Source organism: Sylvia atricapilla, chromosome 14 (assembly GCF_009819655.1).
Source record: "Sylvia atricapilla isolate bSylAtr1 chromosome 14, bSylAtr1.pri, whole genome shotgun sequence".
NCBI lineage: Eukaryota > Metazoa > Chordata > Aves > Passeriformes > Sylviidae > Sylvia > Sylvia atricapilla.
Window position 1 is genome coordinate 10,614,479 of NC_089153.1, and position 17,648 is coordinate 10,632,126.

Consider the following 17,648-nt stretch of genomic DNA (forward strand, 5'->3'; position numbering starts at 1 on the left):
GTTTATGTAAAAGGTGCTCTGTTCAATTCCTCTTTAGGCTATAGTAATCTAAAGTACCACTCATAAAATTAATTTCATCTACATTTGCAAACTAAAAGCCTAAGTGGCACTCAGGGACATGGTTTAGTGGTGGCCTTGGCAGTGCTGGGGTAAGGGTTGGACTTGATGATCTTAAGGGTCTTTTCCAACCTAAACAATTCCATGATTCTATATAGTATATAGGTTAAATGCTTAGCATGATTTTTCTAGACCCTCTGAATAAGATTTCTGGATGCATGTAAAGGGACAAACTATTATTTCAAGGCACCTATTAACACTGATTGCTGACAGCTTAACAGATCCCAAGTTCAGAGCACATTCAAGAGATGTGAAAAATGTACATTCCACAACAGCAACAGGAGCCAACCAAAAAAAAAAAGAGTACCCAGAAGATGAAAACATCATACAGGTGCTTAATGGCAGCTTTCATTTCTCTATACTTTATCTGTTCAGTATTGCACAAGATACCTAACCACAGGCACTAAGAAACATTGTCTGTCTCCAGTTATTCCCAGTATGCTTCAATTAACAAAGGAATAATAGCACAATAGATTTCTGAATATAGCTACACAAACCTTTAGTTTCAGATCCTTTGCTTTCAGTACAAAGAAAGGACCAGAAGGATGTCAGTTAAAAGTTAAAAAAAAAAATTCAACATATCCTGCTTCATATAATAGTTACAGTATTTCCATTTTGTTCCTATGCAACAGAGAATCACTGTCAGCTATCTGTGGAAGGAAACATTTCCAATCCTTCTCCACACTAGAGAACGTGTGTATTAGGAAACTACTAAATCCATGGAGAGTAAGTAGCTATTACAGCATCTTTTGATTACCTGGAGTGTGCAGAAGAGCAAAGGCTGTTACCTGCTTTCATCACATCACCTCAACAGTTAGGGAGCACAGGTGCTCCCACAATAGCATAGTGCAACACATACTTTCCATAAGAATTCTTTTTAAAACTAGAAGGGTGAATAAGTCTAATGAACTAGTCAGAGAAATGCTCACTGAACTTCTCTCTGGTTTGTGGGATAAAAGCTACCAAGAAACAACTCAGTCTGAACCACTGCCACCACACTGCTGATGTGATGACAGCAGTTTTCAAGGTTGTGTTCACAGATATTTTTTCAGCCTCTGTTCTCACTGTACCCACACAGCTGTGTTAAGACCAAGGTGTTCTCTTTTAACTAATATTACGATTTTTCAATTTGCAAGAAGAGAGCTGACATTCTTCCTGAGTACTTGCTTTTTTCTTTTTGCCCCTTCCTTCGGAGTGCTAAGCCCAGACTAAGTGATGCTGCTAGTTAAAGAGACTAAGAACAGTACATTAATAATCTTTGGTCTGTAATTATGTGTAGGTGTCTTAATGTCTGTAATGTTCTATTATTGGGTTTCAGACCCTTATCTCAGTTAAGAACATAGTTTACAGCTGAATTTGCTGTAAGTAATGGGAAAGACTAAATGAATTACCATCTATAAATGAAGGCTATGGCTCAGATAATGTTTTTGGGAAGACAGAGATCTGAGATCGGGGAGAGCAGCCCACCACAAAAGGACTATATTTTAGCTTTCTATTTGTTGATTAGTCCTCTACATGCAACCATTAGCTGTAATAAAAATGGCACAGACTATTTCCTACGTCTCTCAATCAGCACAATTCTGCTAACCCAGAGAGGGTACCCAGTAAGTGAAAAGTGTACCTCCGTAATTCATTCATGACCTTGAAAGCCTTTCTCATGTGAGAGGGATTGACTGTCACTGTACGCTGGTCCTTTTCATCTTCAGCTGCCTCAGAGGAACGGGAACTCTGCTTAATGCTAAAAACAGGGACAAAAAAAAAAAAAAAAAAAAAAAAAAGAGCAGAAGGTTTGATTCACTTTTAAAAACAAGCATCCTAAAACTGCAGTACAGGGTATTAAGCATAGAGTTACTCACAAATCAGTTAGTCAGTTTAGGTTCTCCACATGAAGCACATCAAAAAATGCAGCTACTTCTGCATGGATGTTGAAAGCCAGCTCAGCCCACATTTCAGCCAGCAGGGGAGAAAAGAAAAAAGTGCCAAATACCTGAGGACAAAGCCCAGTCTTACAGGCTTCAGGCCAGGAAAGTAGTATAGGTTGAAATTCAAGCCAGAACATAATTGCCTCACTGAATAGAAATAGACTTCAGCACTGGGAACTACAGGAGTGCCATGGATTTTTTTAACATTCATACAGAGAAAAAGAAGTTTAGCCTTCAACGTCCCATCTGAAAAAAGGCAAGCACACAATACATGATTTGTATCTTCTTTAGAGGCAAGTAGAAAAGGGCTATTAAAACTCACTGCACAGCTTTCAAAGCTTTACTGAAGCTACTTTCTATTTCAGAAATAGGTCTATTTATTGCCACTGAAACATATGGAATGAATTATTAAATCTTTCCTACCAGAACCACCAGCTACATAGGTAATGTCAAACCAGAGGCACCCAGCTCTGTGCTGTGTTTAACCAGGCCAACAGGTGCCTAAGGCACATACATGTCCTCATTACTTTGTTGGGAGCATTGGCTCTTTGCACACAATTGACAGCAGGTCGATATCTCTACCTCCCTGATCTGAAAGCCTGTGAAATCTCTCAGAGCCAAAGGCTCCCACCTGTGAAAGGAGCAGCACCTTGAGGCAGGTCCCTGTTCAGCTCATGTCCAAGGCTCACCCCTCAAACCCCTGGCAGGCAAAGGCAAACAAGACAAGTTAAGGAGGGTTGCCCATGTCAAAAGCCAACTCCAAGAGAATGGCAGATGTCAGGAGGCAACTCCATCACCCCATGTGCCTGACTGGAGACTTTCTCAGAGCTTCTCCTTCCAAAGGACAGTCTCCTTCACCTTGGCCCCCTCCTCCCCACCACCCCTCTTAGTTGGGCTGGTACGACAAAAAGGCTGAATCGGGTTAAAACAGCAGTCTGGACAACCCAGCATCCTGGTTCTCTGGTGACCAGCAGGTGATATTTGAAGAAGGGCAGAGGAGGGAAGTGTGGAAGGATCCTTCCCAGAACACTCTGTCAGCTTCTGTCAAGGTGTGTATGCATGCACATATATATACACACACACTTGTCCTTCCCTTTGAAGAACACTCATTACTTACAGCCCCTTGACAGTGTGAAGCCCTGGCCAACATTACATCCTCCTCATTGCCTGCTCCTGGCCAGTGGCTGTAACCATCAGCACACAAAGCTCTCTGTCCCTCAGCAGTCTTTGGTGGGCAGCACTGTCCTTCCTCGAGAAGCAAGAGGCTGAGCAGCAGCCAAGCTGCACATAGCTCAAATCCACACCTGCATACTGAGCAGCCTCCAGCTTTGTGCTGAGACAAAGGTTGAAGCAAAAACACAGCCAAGTCTGAGTCTTTCACTTTGCTGAGCAAGTGAAATGTTTTCAGTCATAAGTGAAGCCACAAGGCTGAGCACAACATCACTCAGCACATGTCCCAGTGAGAGGGACAACTTCCCAGACTCTGTTACAGTCATCATCCAATTAGCTTAGTATGGCTGGATTAAAGGAAGAAAAATCAGAAAGGAGAATTCCTTATGTTAAATGTTTGGTATTCAAGGGACTGGTACCAGGCAACGACACAAACAGCTTTTCTACCCCTGAAGAGAGCTGAATTCATCCTGTGCCACACATACTGCCAGAGGTGTTCATGGACATGGAGCTGTGCTGGCACTTGGCTCTTCCCCAGCTCTGCACACTCCAGTGAGGAAGACTCCTTGCTCAAGGGACATGGCCAAACCCAGCTGAGCCTCAGTGCTGTGTCTATCAAAAGCCCTCACTGAAACTTTAGGCCAAGTGAAGTTTGACCACAGCTTTTAACACCCCAGCATAAACCCTTGATTTTTAAACAGCTAAACCTGCCCATGTGGCATGATTGAGCCAAGAGCAGAAAAAAAAGGCTCTGGAAGTACAAGTGACTTCATGGAGCTTTCAGGCTCCAAAGCTGCTCACGTACAGGAAGCAAGCAAAGTAAACAAAAAAGAAAAAATAATTAAAAAGAAAGTGAAACCAAAATGGAGCATCAGGGAGAGCAATTCCCATTGCTCCCGGGGCAGGACAGCTGGATCACCACAGGACACTGCCCTGGGCAGCCTCACAGACACCTCACAGACACAAAATCAAGCCATGCACACAGAAATCACGGGAGCTCTTTAATAAGAACAAGCACACCGCTGAGATTTATTTATTAGCTCTCCAGTGCCAGAGACCAAAAATGTTCAAACTTTTCTGCTGGTAAAAGACACAGTTCAAAGAACACAGCAAGTCTCACTGAACACCAAAGTAAATGTCAGGTCAACAAGCCTTCATAAAGCCTCAACTCCACCAACGTTTGTCTGTGTATTTTAAAAGCAAAAAAACTTGCTCAGGATTTTGGAAAAAGATCAGTCAGCTCTTCCTAAAAAGCAGGAAAGACAATTTTTTTTTAAAACATCCTAAGAGACATCCTCAGCTTAATTAAAAGGGGCAGATTTCAGAATTTGCCAAAGGCTTACCATGAGAAAATACTGCAGATTGTCTGGTTTAAAACTTGTTTCCAAAAAGATCAAGATATGCTATTTAAAGTTTTTTTCCAAGTGACTCATATCAAAAAAACAGATTTGAAGAATTAATGGCTAAGAGCCTTTAACTCATCTCTAAGACTGATTCAGCTACCATAGAATCGTGTTCCGTAACAGACAGAGGATGATTTTATCTGGGAGAGATATTTTACACCTCCATGCACATACTCTCAGAGATCACTGACACATTTCAAGCATAAAAATGCAAGAACCTGAATGCTCCAAGCAAATGCACCCTGCCAGAACGCAAAAGCTGCCCCTGAGAAGACCAAACCATTACATTTCACAGCCTTTTCTGAGATTCCTCCCCCCACAAGGCTAAGAATTACCACATTTTTTACACTGTTGTTACTTTAATGGATTAAAGCAATAGGGTCCTCTGATCAAAGATACCAGCCAAGACCAACTGGACATGCTAGAGCCCCTGCACCCCATGACAACAGGGATATTTCCCCCACGTTTGCCAAGCTGATGTCCTACTACAGCAGCAGGACTCGTGAGCCAGCTGCCAGGAGCAATTTGTTCTATTCCTGGGCTATCCAAGGCCGTGCACTGAGTGAATGGACAAATGATTTAATTTCCCTGGGCCAGATGAACATCCTCTTTACAGACACAGCAGGATGCTCCTAAAATGAGCAGAGGCTCTTAGTTTCAGACAGTGCCAACTCCACTGCCCCCTCCTGCAAGGCCTTTCAATGATGTCCCCAAGTCGAACAAATGAACCCCAGTTTGAAGGTGCTCAATTAAGCCAGTGAAGCTAATCACCACCTCCCTGACACTGTGTTCCTCCTCTCCAGGTCCCCAGCAGAGCTGGGCTCAGGTTGCCAGGGCTCACAGCCCAGCTCCAGCCCCAGTGTGGCCACAGCCCAGCTGACAGGAAGGTATTTTAAAAACCCATAACCCACCATTCTGCTGCCCGCATGTACCAACTATAAAGTTGCGTTGCCTTAGTTACCAGCAGTAATTACAGATGTCTTTGTAGATTTTGTGAAAGAATAAAAGCCTTCCTTAGAGATAAACTGTCCCCTGGTAAGATTATTGCCGTGCAGAGAGCTGGTAAACCCCAGGAACAAAAACCCCAGCTCTGCCAAATCCAGTTCTAACACTGGCTTTACAGGAGCCAGGAGTTCACCCTGAAGGAAGGGCAGATCTCAAATGCAGTCTCCTTCAGAGCACAGAAGGGTGAGTTTCTGCTCATGTTTCTGGGAGAACAGCCTCCAGGCTCAGCTCCTAACCCAACGTGAACACCAGGCTGTCCCCCTCCACCAGGCTGTCACACTGGGGAGGGGATGGGACACCAGACAGGTCCAGCCCAGCCTCATCCCACTGTGCATCACTGAGGGATCTCTGGGAGCTGCTCTCCTCCTGCCTGAGCACCACAGGCTGAGCTCTGCTCTCCTGCCTGGCCCCCAACACCACAAGCTTCAGCACCACAAAGGCTCAGCCACGCTCAGTGTCCTGCTCAGCACCTCTGCAGCGGCTTCATGTCCCTGTATTAACTTCAAAGTGCCTGCTAACCATAAATTTCCAAGGCCTGTGGAGCTTCTTTGCGGAATATGTAAAAATCATCACCAGAAAATGTCAATCTACAGTTTCTGAGAGGGTTGACATCACTCTGATCTAAAAACCTGACAGATGCCCAGTAGCAGTCAGTAGTCTTCAAAACTTTAATACCTCTACAAAGATCAACAGAGTTGATATAAAATAATAGCTTTAGTCTATGAAACACAAGGAAAAATCATTTTACTTTAACTGGCCTAATTCTCTGTTTAGAATCAACACCTCAAATCACAATGCATTATGCCCAATAGTTTTATTCCTTGAGTCAGGCAGACACAGTAAGGAAAACATGTCAGTGTAATGGCATAGTTATAAAAATATCAATTTCTGAATTTGTCTTTAGGTACATACAAAGACATTTAAAACATTGTGACTGAAGAGATCCACATACTGAACTGGGTTTGAGAGGATTTCAGAGAAATGCATTATCATTAAAACGTATGGGAGGCAGCATAATGGAAAGGATTATTTTTCTTTTAATAGCAATATTATTTTCCTATTTTGTTGATTTTTTTCAGTGCCTACATCAACATAGAGACATTAGCTTAGGAAAATACACAATTGGCATACAGCAGATCCCTAAAAGGGTATTCATATCAAAGGAGACCTCAGGGGGAAAGAAGACTTTGGGAACTAGTGAGAAGAAAAGTCTTTACTGACAGTAATGGAAACAACACAGAATAACTCAAATATGACAATACCATTTGCTTTCAAAGGCAAATATTGTATTTCTCAGATACCACAGACTACCTTCACTCAAATATAAACCCACAGGTGTTTTAATATTTTAACAAAAAACATTAACATTCCAGAGTTTTTTTCCTATTCAAACTCAAAAACATCTTGCAAATTCAGAACCAGAGTATCACACCTAACTGTAAGCCTTACACAATTTCTCCATAAAACAGAAGTCCCATCATTTTACCACCAGCACAGTAAAAGAAAAGCAGGATTCTGAAATATTTTATTGCCGCATGTAAATGTTTTAGGTTAAATCTCCCTTGCCCTCAGCTGCTTCTGCTCATGTGCAATGACATGGGCACATGATACCATTGAACATCCTGGGTGTGCAAGTTAACAGGATATTTGAGTCTGGGCAGGCTTGGGACCAGAGTCAGAGGTGAAGCGAGCACCAACAACATGGGTTCTCACTGACTATGAAAATGCAAAATGCAGTAATATTAAAAACCAGGGGCAACTCTGTCGTAATGAAAGTCACCAAGTGTAAAATTTGAAGACCAGTCTGCCCAACACAGATCTGAGCTGAAATGTGGGGCAAAAGCACAGCAACAAGCACAGACTAAGCCCATGGAGCTCACCCACCGAGGTCAATTTTTAACACCTCCTCCCAGGGCTTGCTCAGAGCAGCCAAAGCAGCCCCAGCACAGCCCCACACACCATGCCCTTTTGAACCAGAAAGCAGGTGAATATTTTCACCTTTTCCTGCCAAGAGCCAAACCCCACATCATTACTGCCCACAACCAGTTCAGGACCGCCCTCCTCTTCCCAAAAACTAGAAATGAAAGTAGCAATTTGGGTAATCATTCCTCACTTCCAGAGGCAGAGAACATGCTGATGGGGATAGCCTTTCACGCCCTAAAAACAGACGGTCTATAAAAAACAGGATAAGGTAAAACAGTCCAGGTATTTTCCCAGTGGCTTTTTCACTGCTGTATCCTGAGAAAAAGGCCTCCAGTAAAAATGAGACCATTGCTGGTAGCCATCAAAAAAAAGCAACAAGCAACTGTGCCAAGGATGATCCCAGCCCGGGGTATCAAAACAGCTCTGTTCCACTTCCTCAAACACAGGCTCATTTATACAAATAAAGAAAAAAAAAAAAAGAAAGAACAAAAAAAGGAAAATGCATTCCATGAGCTGGCATCTAGCATGGCAAACTAAGACTTCAAGGCAGTTGAAATTAATTAATATTTGGATTAATATTCAGAGGTGACTGCTCACACCATTAAGGGAAGTAGAAGCCCCTACAATGAGAAATGTGGCAGGATGAAAGGTTTTGCACATTAAACACACAAACAATTGCATCCCTTGAGTCACAGAAGGGTAGAAAGCTGCCCTTTGCTTCGAGCTTGGAAAACAACTCCTACAGGCGGCTGCAAATGTTTTCCCTTAACAGAAGGAAAATTTCCAGAATTTGGGGGTTGACTCCAGCTTAATTTTCTAATGTATTATATTTAAATAAAACTCCTGTCAAGCCCTGACATTTAGTCCTACCAGCAAGTCAAGCCCCCTCGCTGTTCCCCCATCTCATGCAAGGTCACCAGCACAAAAGGAAGCATTCAGCATATCCTGTTCTTAAAAAAATATTGTAAAAAACTCAGACCAGTTTACGTTTAGTTTGAAGAAGCACAAGTGACTTCTGGTGTGCAAAAGGCACCTGATAGAGGGGAGTAATGAGGGCAGAGCCAAAACACTGAACATCTCTCTGGCATCCACCCAGCGCAGCAAGAGTGCTTTTATGGGTTCAGTGGGCATTAGGTCGGTTCGGCAAACACTTCTTCACGCAGGGTTTGGAGCTAAAAAGCTTCCTGGCAGGAAATAAAGTCTGTACGGCCAGGCTACCGTGCGAGGGAGAGCCGGGATCCCCTGCACTGCCCTAACACCGCACAGAGCCCGGCTTCCACACACGGCGGCAGGAAAACCGGCCCCCGAAGGACCCGCGGACCTTTCGGATTTTCACTCGTGACTCCAAAAGGCAGCGAATATCAGCGAGTCTGTCTCGAGCGGAATGCCGGAGTCGGCTGCCTGAGGTTCCAGGCGCAGGCAGGGCACACACACACCAGCCCAGCACATCGTGCCGGCGGGGCAGACACCCAGCCCCGGGTCCGGCATCGCACCCCGGGTCCGGCATTCCACCCCCGGGTCCGGCATCCCACCCCGGGTCCGGCATCGCACCCCGGGTCCGGCATCCCATCCCGGGTCCGGCATCCCAGCCCCGGGTCCGGCATCCCAGCCCCGGGTCCGGCATCCCAGCCCCGGGTCCGGCATCGCACCCCGGGTCCGGCATCGCACCCCGGGTCCGGCATCCCAGCCCCGGGTCCGGCATCGCACCCCGGGTCCGGCATCCCACTCCGGGTCCGGCACCATTCCCCGGCACCCCAGCCCCCAGCCCCCTGCCCCGCACCCCCATTTTAGCCAGCACCCCCCGACCAGCCTCCCACACGTCCTTCATGACATCCGAAACACATCCCACGGAAAGCCCTCCGCTGCCTGGGAGCGGGCACGAGGGGCGAAGCCGCCTGTCACCATGACATTGCAACATCCGCGAACAGGCGCCCACCGCGGGCGGGAGGCATTCCTGCCGGCGGCCAGCAGCCGGGGTCCCCGCGGCCGCGCCCCGCATTCCTGCGCACAGCCCGGCCGAGGGCATCCCCATCCCGCAGCGCTCCGGGCGGACACAAAGGCTGCCGGCGGCACCCACCTCTCCTCCTCCATGGCGCGGGGCGGCGGCGGGGCCGGCTCAGCGCCCCGGGCCCGGCATGGCTGCGAGCGGCCGCCCCCGCCGCGGGCCGCTTCCTGCGGGAGCGGAGCGCTGCGTGCCGGGCGCGCCCGCCGCACCGACTGCCGCCGCGCAGCGCTCCCGGCCCGGCCCTCCCCTCCCCGGCGGGGCTTGCGAGCGTCTCCGGGCAACGGCAGCGCCGCCCCGCGCCGCCCCAGAGCGCCCTCCGCGCCCCGGCCCCGGCCGGCGCCGCTGCCGCGGAGAAATAGGTCAGGGGCGGCCCCGAGCCGGCCCGGAGCGGGACACGCCGGCAGCGGCACGGGCGGCTCCGGCCCCGGCGTGCATCCCTCCGACCCACCGCCCGCTGCCCGGGATTTGTCCTCCGTGCGGCCCAAAACTGCTTCAATCCCTGCAGTCGAGGGACCGGATCAAAGTTTTAGTGGCTGAACATGTCCAGTGCCGAGGTTAAAGCCGCGCACGGGGCAGCGCAGGAGAGGAGCGGTGCTGGTGAGGAAGGAGAGGGTCCCAGCCCTCACAAGTCTCTCCCTGCTCTGACCGCGGAAAGCAGTGATCTTGCCTCCCCAATTTATCAAAACCTTCCTGTCCTTTATGCAATGCCTCAGGCCAAATACACCTTGAACAGGCAATATATGGGTCCTTCTCAACTGCAGGTGCTACTTAGCCTAAAGCACTGAACCAAATTACATTTGTCATTTTTATTCCAATTGACACAAATGCAGAGTTCTACATAAGTCTTTTTTCCCCCTCATTTCATTAAAAGAATTTTTCAGTTAAGATTCTCAACGAGTTTTTGGTTGTGTTCTGCACCAGTGAGGCCCTAGGGGTTCATTGTATTAAAGACAAGAAACATTTGCCTTCTTCATTACTCATCCATTCACAAAATGTTCTTGTGCAAAAGGAAAAGATAACTAGAAGTACCAAGAAATTTCTCTTGGAAGATGCTGTTTCATCTCTTTTGTAAACAAAATTACCTCACTCTTGTATGTTTCTCCTCAAGCCATGGCCTCAGCCCAAGTTTCATACATCTTTTTAAAACCTATCAGCAATGATGATTGAACAGATGCTATTGTACCTTCCACAAGAGGGTTTCAAAAGCTCATTGAGAACCTTAACTACTCATCACCCAAATTCTTCAGACAAGAAAACTTAACACACCTGAAACTTAAAGGACTTTATCCAAGGCACGTGAGGATTGAGAGTCCTGCTATTTAAACACCATTTGGGAGCCTTCCCATGAACAGAAGAAATACAGATAAAGCCATGAAGTCAAACCTCACACAGAATTCAGGCAAAATTCCTTCATTTTCCCTAGAGAATCCTGTTAAACTATCAATTTTAAACATCTAGATCCTGGAGTACTCTTCCCCATGTCCAGTCTTACACTGTTGATACACAACATGCAAAACTGAAAAACACAAGCTTAAACCAGAGAAAAAGGAATTATAAAAAAATAGTAGAATTTAGCTTGGAAATGAGGGCTAGAGCTAGTTCCCACTGAGTAAATCCCTCAGTAATCATAAAAAGTCCAGATACAAGAGCAAGTCCTGAAACCACTGCAAAGTGCCTGTGTATTTTTATTAACACAAAGATTTTCAATAACAAAATATTAGGCTTTCACCTTAAAAATTTACATCTCCCTCCTGTCAACCTGGGAGCTAAGCACCTAAATTGGACCAAATCAGCCTATTTTATATATATATATATATTTCTTTTTATTGATGCATATGTTAAGTATTTATATTTATCTTTGAGTGATCAAACATCCCACCCTGAAGCTGGTCCTGCTTTGGTTCTTTGAACCAGATCATCTCCAGGAGTGCCTTCCAAATAAACTTATTTTATCATCCTAATTAAGTAGATACTAATTTAGATAGATCTGTATTTAGACCATAGGTTTTCTTGAAAAAGGTTCACTATGGATATTAATAGAACAAAAGCAATATAATATTGCAGTCAGTTGGAGGTTCTAAGGGACCTGGAGATCGAGGTGCCTCAGCAGAGGAGTCCCGATGATATTCTGCTGCACAGCCACTGCTAGAAGTCAGCAATAAAACCGAATCAGCAGCTACAATTTACCTACTACAGCAGCTCCCAGGAATCCAAGTTCTCACAAGGTTCCAAAGGATGCTCTGGGACACCTCCCAGGTAAGGACCTTCCCAGAACTGGAGCCAGGGATGTTCTGGCAGCTGAAGCAGCAAGAGACTCCCACCGGAGCACTGTTTTCTAAAGCATGTGACTCGTAGAGCAGGGGCTGGAGCACCCACCCCGGGATGTGCTTTCCGGGTGGAGATGCTGCAGGAGCCACCAGCATCTCCAGCGGCGCTCCGGGCTGTTGCCCTCTGCTGGCACACATCCCACTGCCGTGCTCCTGCCGAGCAGCACAACCCGCCTTTAGAACATTGTTCTCCCGCAGTCTTTTGTATAAATCACAATTCTTATAAATAGTGGGTTTATTCCAACAACTTCATAATAACATCTCCACCTTTAGGACAACGACTCCTGACCATCTTCACCCCCAGCTGTGATTTCTGGGGCATCAGCCACTCCAGTGCTCACCCTAACAGCAGTTACCCACCAGCTGAAAACGTTCTTCCTGCTGCTCTCCTGACTCTTTCCTGGAGCACAAGGCACGGATGTCACCCGCAGTCACCTATGTCAGAGGCACACACTTCCTGCCCTGCAGTCATATTACATATTTATCAGAAATTTGCAGGAAGATTTTCAGAGAGATTTTATTGTTTAGAATTTAGTGGTCAAAATGAAAAAAAAAAAAAAAATCAGGAAGAAAGCTGTAAAAACAACTCTGCGGGCACTGGAACAAAGGCAAAGGCCAGTATTCAGTTGCCTAAATGCCACCAAGGCTCTCTACCTCCTTAGAGTCTACACCTACTGAGTGTTCAGTTCTTGCTTCACGCTCAGAAAAAGACTGAACTTAAGAAAAAGTTTAGGCTATAGACCAAAAAGTGGGATTTTTTTTTAACCAAAATGTTTCTAATAAGATGTAATTTTAATGTGATTATTCATCTTTAAAATACAACCCTTAATGCTTCCTTATTACCTTCTGCAATAAGGGGAAACTATCCACATGCTTCATAAAGATGTACGGCTTAATTAATATTTGTATACTATAACTTAGAGAGAACAGCATAAACAAAGCCATTCCCACTGAGGATCTCAACACCATAACCCAAGTGTCTTGTTAATATTATTCCCTGTACACTCATTGTGTTGCTCTCTTCTAGGAATTTTTTGAACATTTCATTTCTTGCTCTTTGCAAAAGCCAAGAAACACAGTCCACCACCCTCATATTGTAACATAATGTGCTGCAACATCAACACAAATGAGTGAATCCCACAGATGCCATACACAAAAATTTAGACAGGATTGTTTCTGCACGTACATTATTTCACCAAAACAGAAAAGCCTGTCTGAGGCAGCATATCTTCCTCACAGGCAACCTTCATTAAGCTGACCTTCATTATCTTGCCTGGTATTTTCTGGGCAAACCTCTTTTTCTGTTCAATATTCCATAGCTTATTCAGAGTGGGAACTGTATGTCAGGGGCTTGGCTCAGGTTTCCCTTCACTTACTCGACTTTTGTGGTGTGCTTTTCAGGGCTCAGCTTTCTCATCCTCTCATTCATACAGAAGTGCACCCTGTGAAAGAAAAGAAACCACACTTTAAAAAGGCATTAGAGAGTGTGTGGCATCAGCTCGTTGCAACACTTTTGGCACAGAGCAGCTCCAGCGATAAAACAAGCACAGCTCTTCCTTTCCGAGGTGATGCTTCTCAACTCCCTCTCATCTGACTCCCCAATCTATCAAAAACAAGAGCTCCCCGTTGCCACCACCTACACACAAAGGCATCGTAACATTTCCAAAACACACACGTGGGGCTGATTCACCGCCAAGCTCACGCCTCAAAGATTTGAAAGTAAAATTGAGACCACACAGAGGAAGTTGAGATTTTAATTGGTGCTGGGTGAGTAAAAGAAAATTCCCATAACATCTAAACGATGTCATTTGAGAAAAAATAATGTACCTGCATTTAAGACTGCAGAAAATAATGGACAGATGGGTCTAGAGGGAAAAGGCACACTGACTGCAAGGGCTGGGGCTCCTTGTGCTCCTGGGGATTTCTCCTTGTCAGGACACACCTCCATGAAAATAAGAGTAGAAAGCTGGCACTACTCTTGCAGAATGCAGTTGCTGACCACTGTATGCAAGAGGCATTAGCAGTGACAACTCCAAACATCCTGCAGTCCAGTGGTGACCTCAGGGGAGAAGTCCTGAACTTCCCATCAGGACCCAAAGGAGCCCTTTCCAATAAATGGAGCATCATTATTACAGCAATGGTAGAAAGAAAACAAGTCCAAATGAAATCTCACAGTGAAGGATTTTGGCCGAATTTGTTACCCAGTAAACTTAAAAGATTACTAAAACCTGAATAGATACTAAATAAGCACAAGGAGAGAATTGGGAATTTGGCATCAGGAATCTTTCACAATGCTGTGACCCAGCCCAGGAAAAGCCAGTGAGCCCGAAACCAAAGGACATCCCTTATGACGAGGGAGGGGATCTGGAGGATGAAATTGGAGAAACCTATTTCAAAACACAGCTGATAGTGCTGTGTTTGTATACAGTAACAAGGCAAGCACAGCCTCCCCCCAGGGCCATGCCCTGCCCATGCTGCAATTTGTTCATCGGGGCGTGTGGCTGGAGAGGAGAGGGAGGCTTCCCACTGGAGCTGGGTTAGTGTGCAGTCAAGAAAACAAGATTATTGATCCACAGAGAAAAAGGGAAAATCACATTAACTTCCTGTCCCAAACTAGTTGTGCTTTTTAGCTAGCACTGCTTTAATCCAAGCCTGTGCTGCTAACAGGTTCAGTATTTCTGAACTTCCTTCTTCCCAGTCAGTGCCCACAGTGACTACACTCATGTTTCCTTCCGCCCAGGGTTCTGTGGAAAGCAAATTTTCTTACAAAAGAGAGAAAGTCCATTGTAGAGCTACAGAAAGCAACAAAAATTAGAGAAATGACAGAAGAGACTGAGATGGTACTCATCTTTTGAACTGCTAGATTACAGACTAACAGCATGTTTTCAGATGTGTAGCTTTGCATGTCTTTATAGCCAAAGACCATTCTCAGAACAGGGCTTCTGTGAGACAAACCAGTTGGCACTTCCATGGTACAAAGTAGTATTTGAACAAATTATGTACTTTCAGATTTGTCAGCTCATTTTGCTTCTAAGGAATTTTTCTGCAATGTTAATCAGTGATTGGTACTTTGATGGTGGTGAGCAAATGTGCATCTTGATATATTTCCAGCCAGAAATGTAATTCCCTTCTAAATTGGCATAGATTCCTCACTGCATTACTCATGAAAAGAGGTATTTATAGTAGTTTGATGAATATAATATGCACCAAAATTGTACACGGCTCAACATAGCCCATTAAAAAAAAAAAAAAAAAAAAAAAAAAAAAAAAAAAAAAAAAGCTATTCTTTCAAATCTGTGTATTTTCCATCTGCGAAAGCATTTGGGAATGAAACCATAAGCATCATGCTAAGAGGGTTAATATCCAGATGCCTCAGACAGATGGCATTATTAGTCTGCCTGGGCTTGACATCTAGTTTTCCAAGTTAAGGAGCTTTGGTTCCTTGGATGGTTGACAATCTGAGAATAGCCAGTCCTCTAAGCCTGAGGTTTACTGTAACAGCAATAGGCAATGTTGCAGCTTTGCCAAAAAGATTTTCAGAAAAAAAAAAAAAAGGTACACCAAGATTACCCACACTCAGAATGTACTTTAAAAAATGCTGTTGCAGCTTTAGGTTAGGACTTCTACTGGCAAAGGCTGAACCACAGACAGAGAACAGTACTTGAATTTTGGTTTTTAAGCTGGCTGTCTTTTTTCTTTTGCTACAGCCTAAACCTGAACTGTACCATTTTTTAACTATTCAGTCTACTCAGCACACAGAACTACAGGAAATAGAAAAATCTAAAGAATGTATCTCTTCTGCAGCTAACTACAGCTTTACAGCTGCTGGTCTTTCCCACTACCCATTTTCCCAGAGAGATGTTTTTAAGGGGAATATAGTTTATAGTATTAAAACACTCTGAGAGCCATATGAACAGGAGGTATCAGTTCAAAAGTGACTATTTCCACCCATTTATATATAACAGAAATTGGCAAGAGTACTGGGAGCAGAGAAGGTAAAAAGACTAAGATTTGTGAAAGTGATCAGCAATGAGAAAAGCACCCAACTCCATCAGCCTCTTTCTTTACAAGAAAATACTTTCCTTACAGTATACAGGTAAATAATACAAAATTTCCAGAAAAACATATAAAGCAGGAAGAGTTTCATCTTGTAATGAGAAATACACATTTGACACTCATCAATAGTAATGCTTACATTACAGCACAAATAAACACTCATTAAATGTAAGAGGAAGTAGAGGTAGCATCTGTGTGTGTGTGTAAATGCACATACCAGAAATAACAGAGCAGTAATGCTTCACAGGAGACCTAAAAAATGCCCATCAATAAAAGCAAATAGTTCTTGTTCAGGCTAGCTCAGAACTCCTTGTGGTGTGCTTGCATTGTGAAATACATTTTCAAGTGAAGCAGGGATGCCACTGTTTTATTCATTTAGAAATACAAAAATAACCAGCAGAAAACTCATCTTTAAGGGACACATACACCAGATCACAGAACCAGTTATGCAAACCATGTTAAATAACCCATTGTTTTGTAAACTATGCCTCTGGCAAGTGTGGAACACTGAAAATTGGGCGTTACACTTCTAATCACCAAATGTTAATCAAGGTATTACCCATAGACAGTTTGAAAAACCACCAAAAATGCCTTCTTCCAAACAGCTCAGAAAGTAAAAGGCCTGTAACAATGTCAACCATACAACTGTGGTATAAACTGTTGATTACATGATAAACACTAATCCATAGTAGCTACAACAGGTCAAACAATCCTAATCTAAAGGTTTGGATAAGCTGCCCTCTATCAGAAACCCAACCCTCTCACAGACTGCAGGAGCAAAACCCCTTTTCCACAAAACACACTATGTTTTGTTCACTGTGCTCACAGCAGAGGGGTGGCCTTCAGGCTATTTTTTTAGGGATTAATTAACAATATGATTTAAACCAATCTTTTTCGTTTTAGAATAAACATTCTGAGGTACGCAGAGTAAGGAAGATGCTCTGTTTCACACTTAAATGGAGACTGACTCCAGTTCAGACCCTCTTCCACAGCAGTGGCAATGCCATGTTGGGATGGCAGCATCAGCTGACAGGACAGGGTAAGAAACCAGTTTTCTGACCTACACCATCCATAGACCTTCCACTGGTAAATGAAAGCAAAATTTACTTTACAGGGATTTCCGTTGCGGGTGGGAGGAAGAGGACACCATAAAGCATTTGAGAACTTTACTTTTTTAGCTGTTTTGTGTATTTCTCTTTCACAGGTCGTTAAGACCATATGTACAAAATATCTGGTAGAGTTCAGGCACACCTCCTGTCAGTGCCCAGCTGTGCACAGCCCCACCTCCCCACAGCGCTGAGCGCCTGGGAGCAGGATTGGACTACCAGAGCCACTACTGGAGCCTGGACTGCAGCTATGGAAACGTTCAACACAAATCCAAAAGCTTGCCCAGTTCTGGAGGGTAAGGGCTGTCCACCCAAATTACACTACACAAGCCTGCAGGGCAAGACACAGCTTTTATTTTGCAAGTGTGTCACACCATCAGTGACCCACTGAGATTTATTGCCATCGAAGCTGTCTGAGCTGTTGCCACTGTTCTAAACCACCTTTTCAGCACCCGATGTGAAAACAAACACGTGGGAGGTACCTCCATAGATCTGTGCAAGTATCATTGCACTACATTTACAAGTGTTTAGCATGTTTCTCTTCAATGCAGTAGTAGTCAGTATTACAAAAGTGTAAGGCTAGGTTTATTAGCCAAATAAAATTTACAAGTCAA

At 44.6% G+C, this 17,648-nt stretch overlaps 1 protein-coding gene across 1 annotated transcript in view; it reads right to left on the bottom strand.

The window, feature by feature from the left end:
* The window catches only part of KLHL3 (kelch like family member 3), a 45,150-nt gene extending 35,389 nt beyond the window's left edge, over positions 1–9,761 (bottom strand). The window contains exons 1-2 of the mRNA XM_066329063.1: positions 9,618–9,761; positions 1,739–1,855 (exon numbers count right to left, since the gene is read on the bottom strand). Coding sequence (XP_066185160.1) covers positions 1,739–1,855; positions 9,618–9,631 — 131 coding nt within the window. The 5' untranslated portion in view covers positions 9,632–9,761. The remainder of the gene's footprint in view (positions 1–1,738; positions 1,856–9,617) is intronic.
* Positions 9,762–17,648: the final 7,887 nt, after the last annotated feature.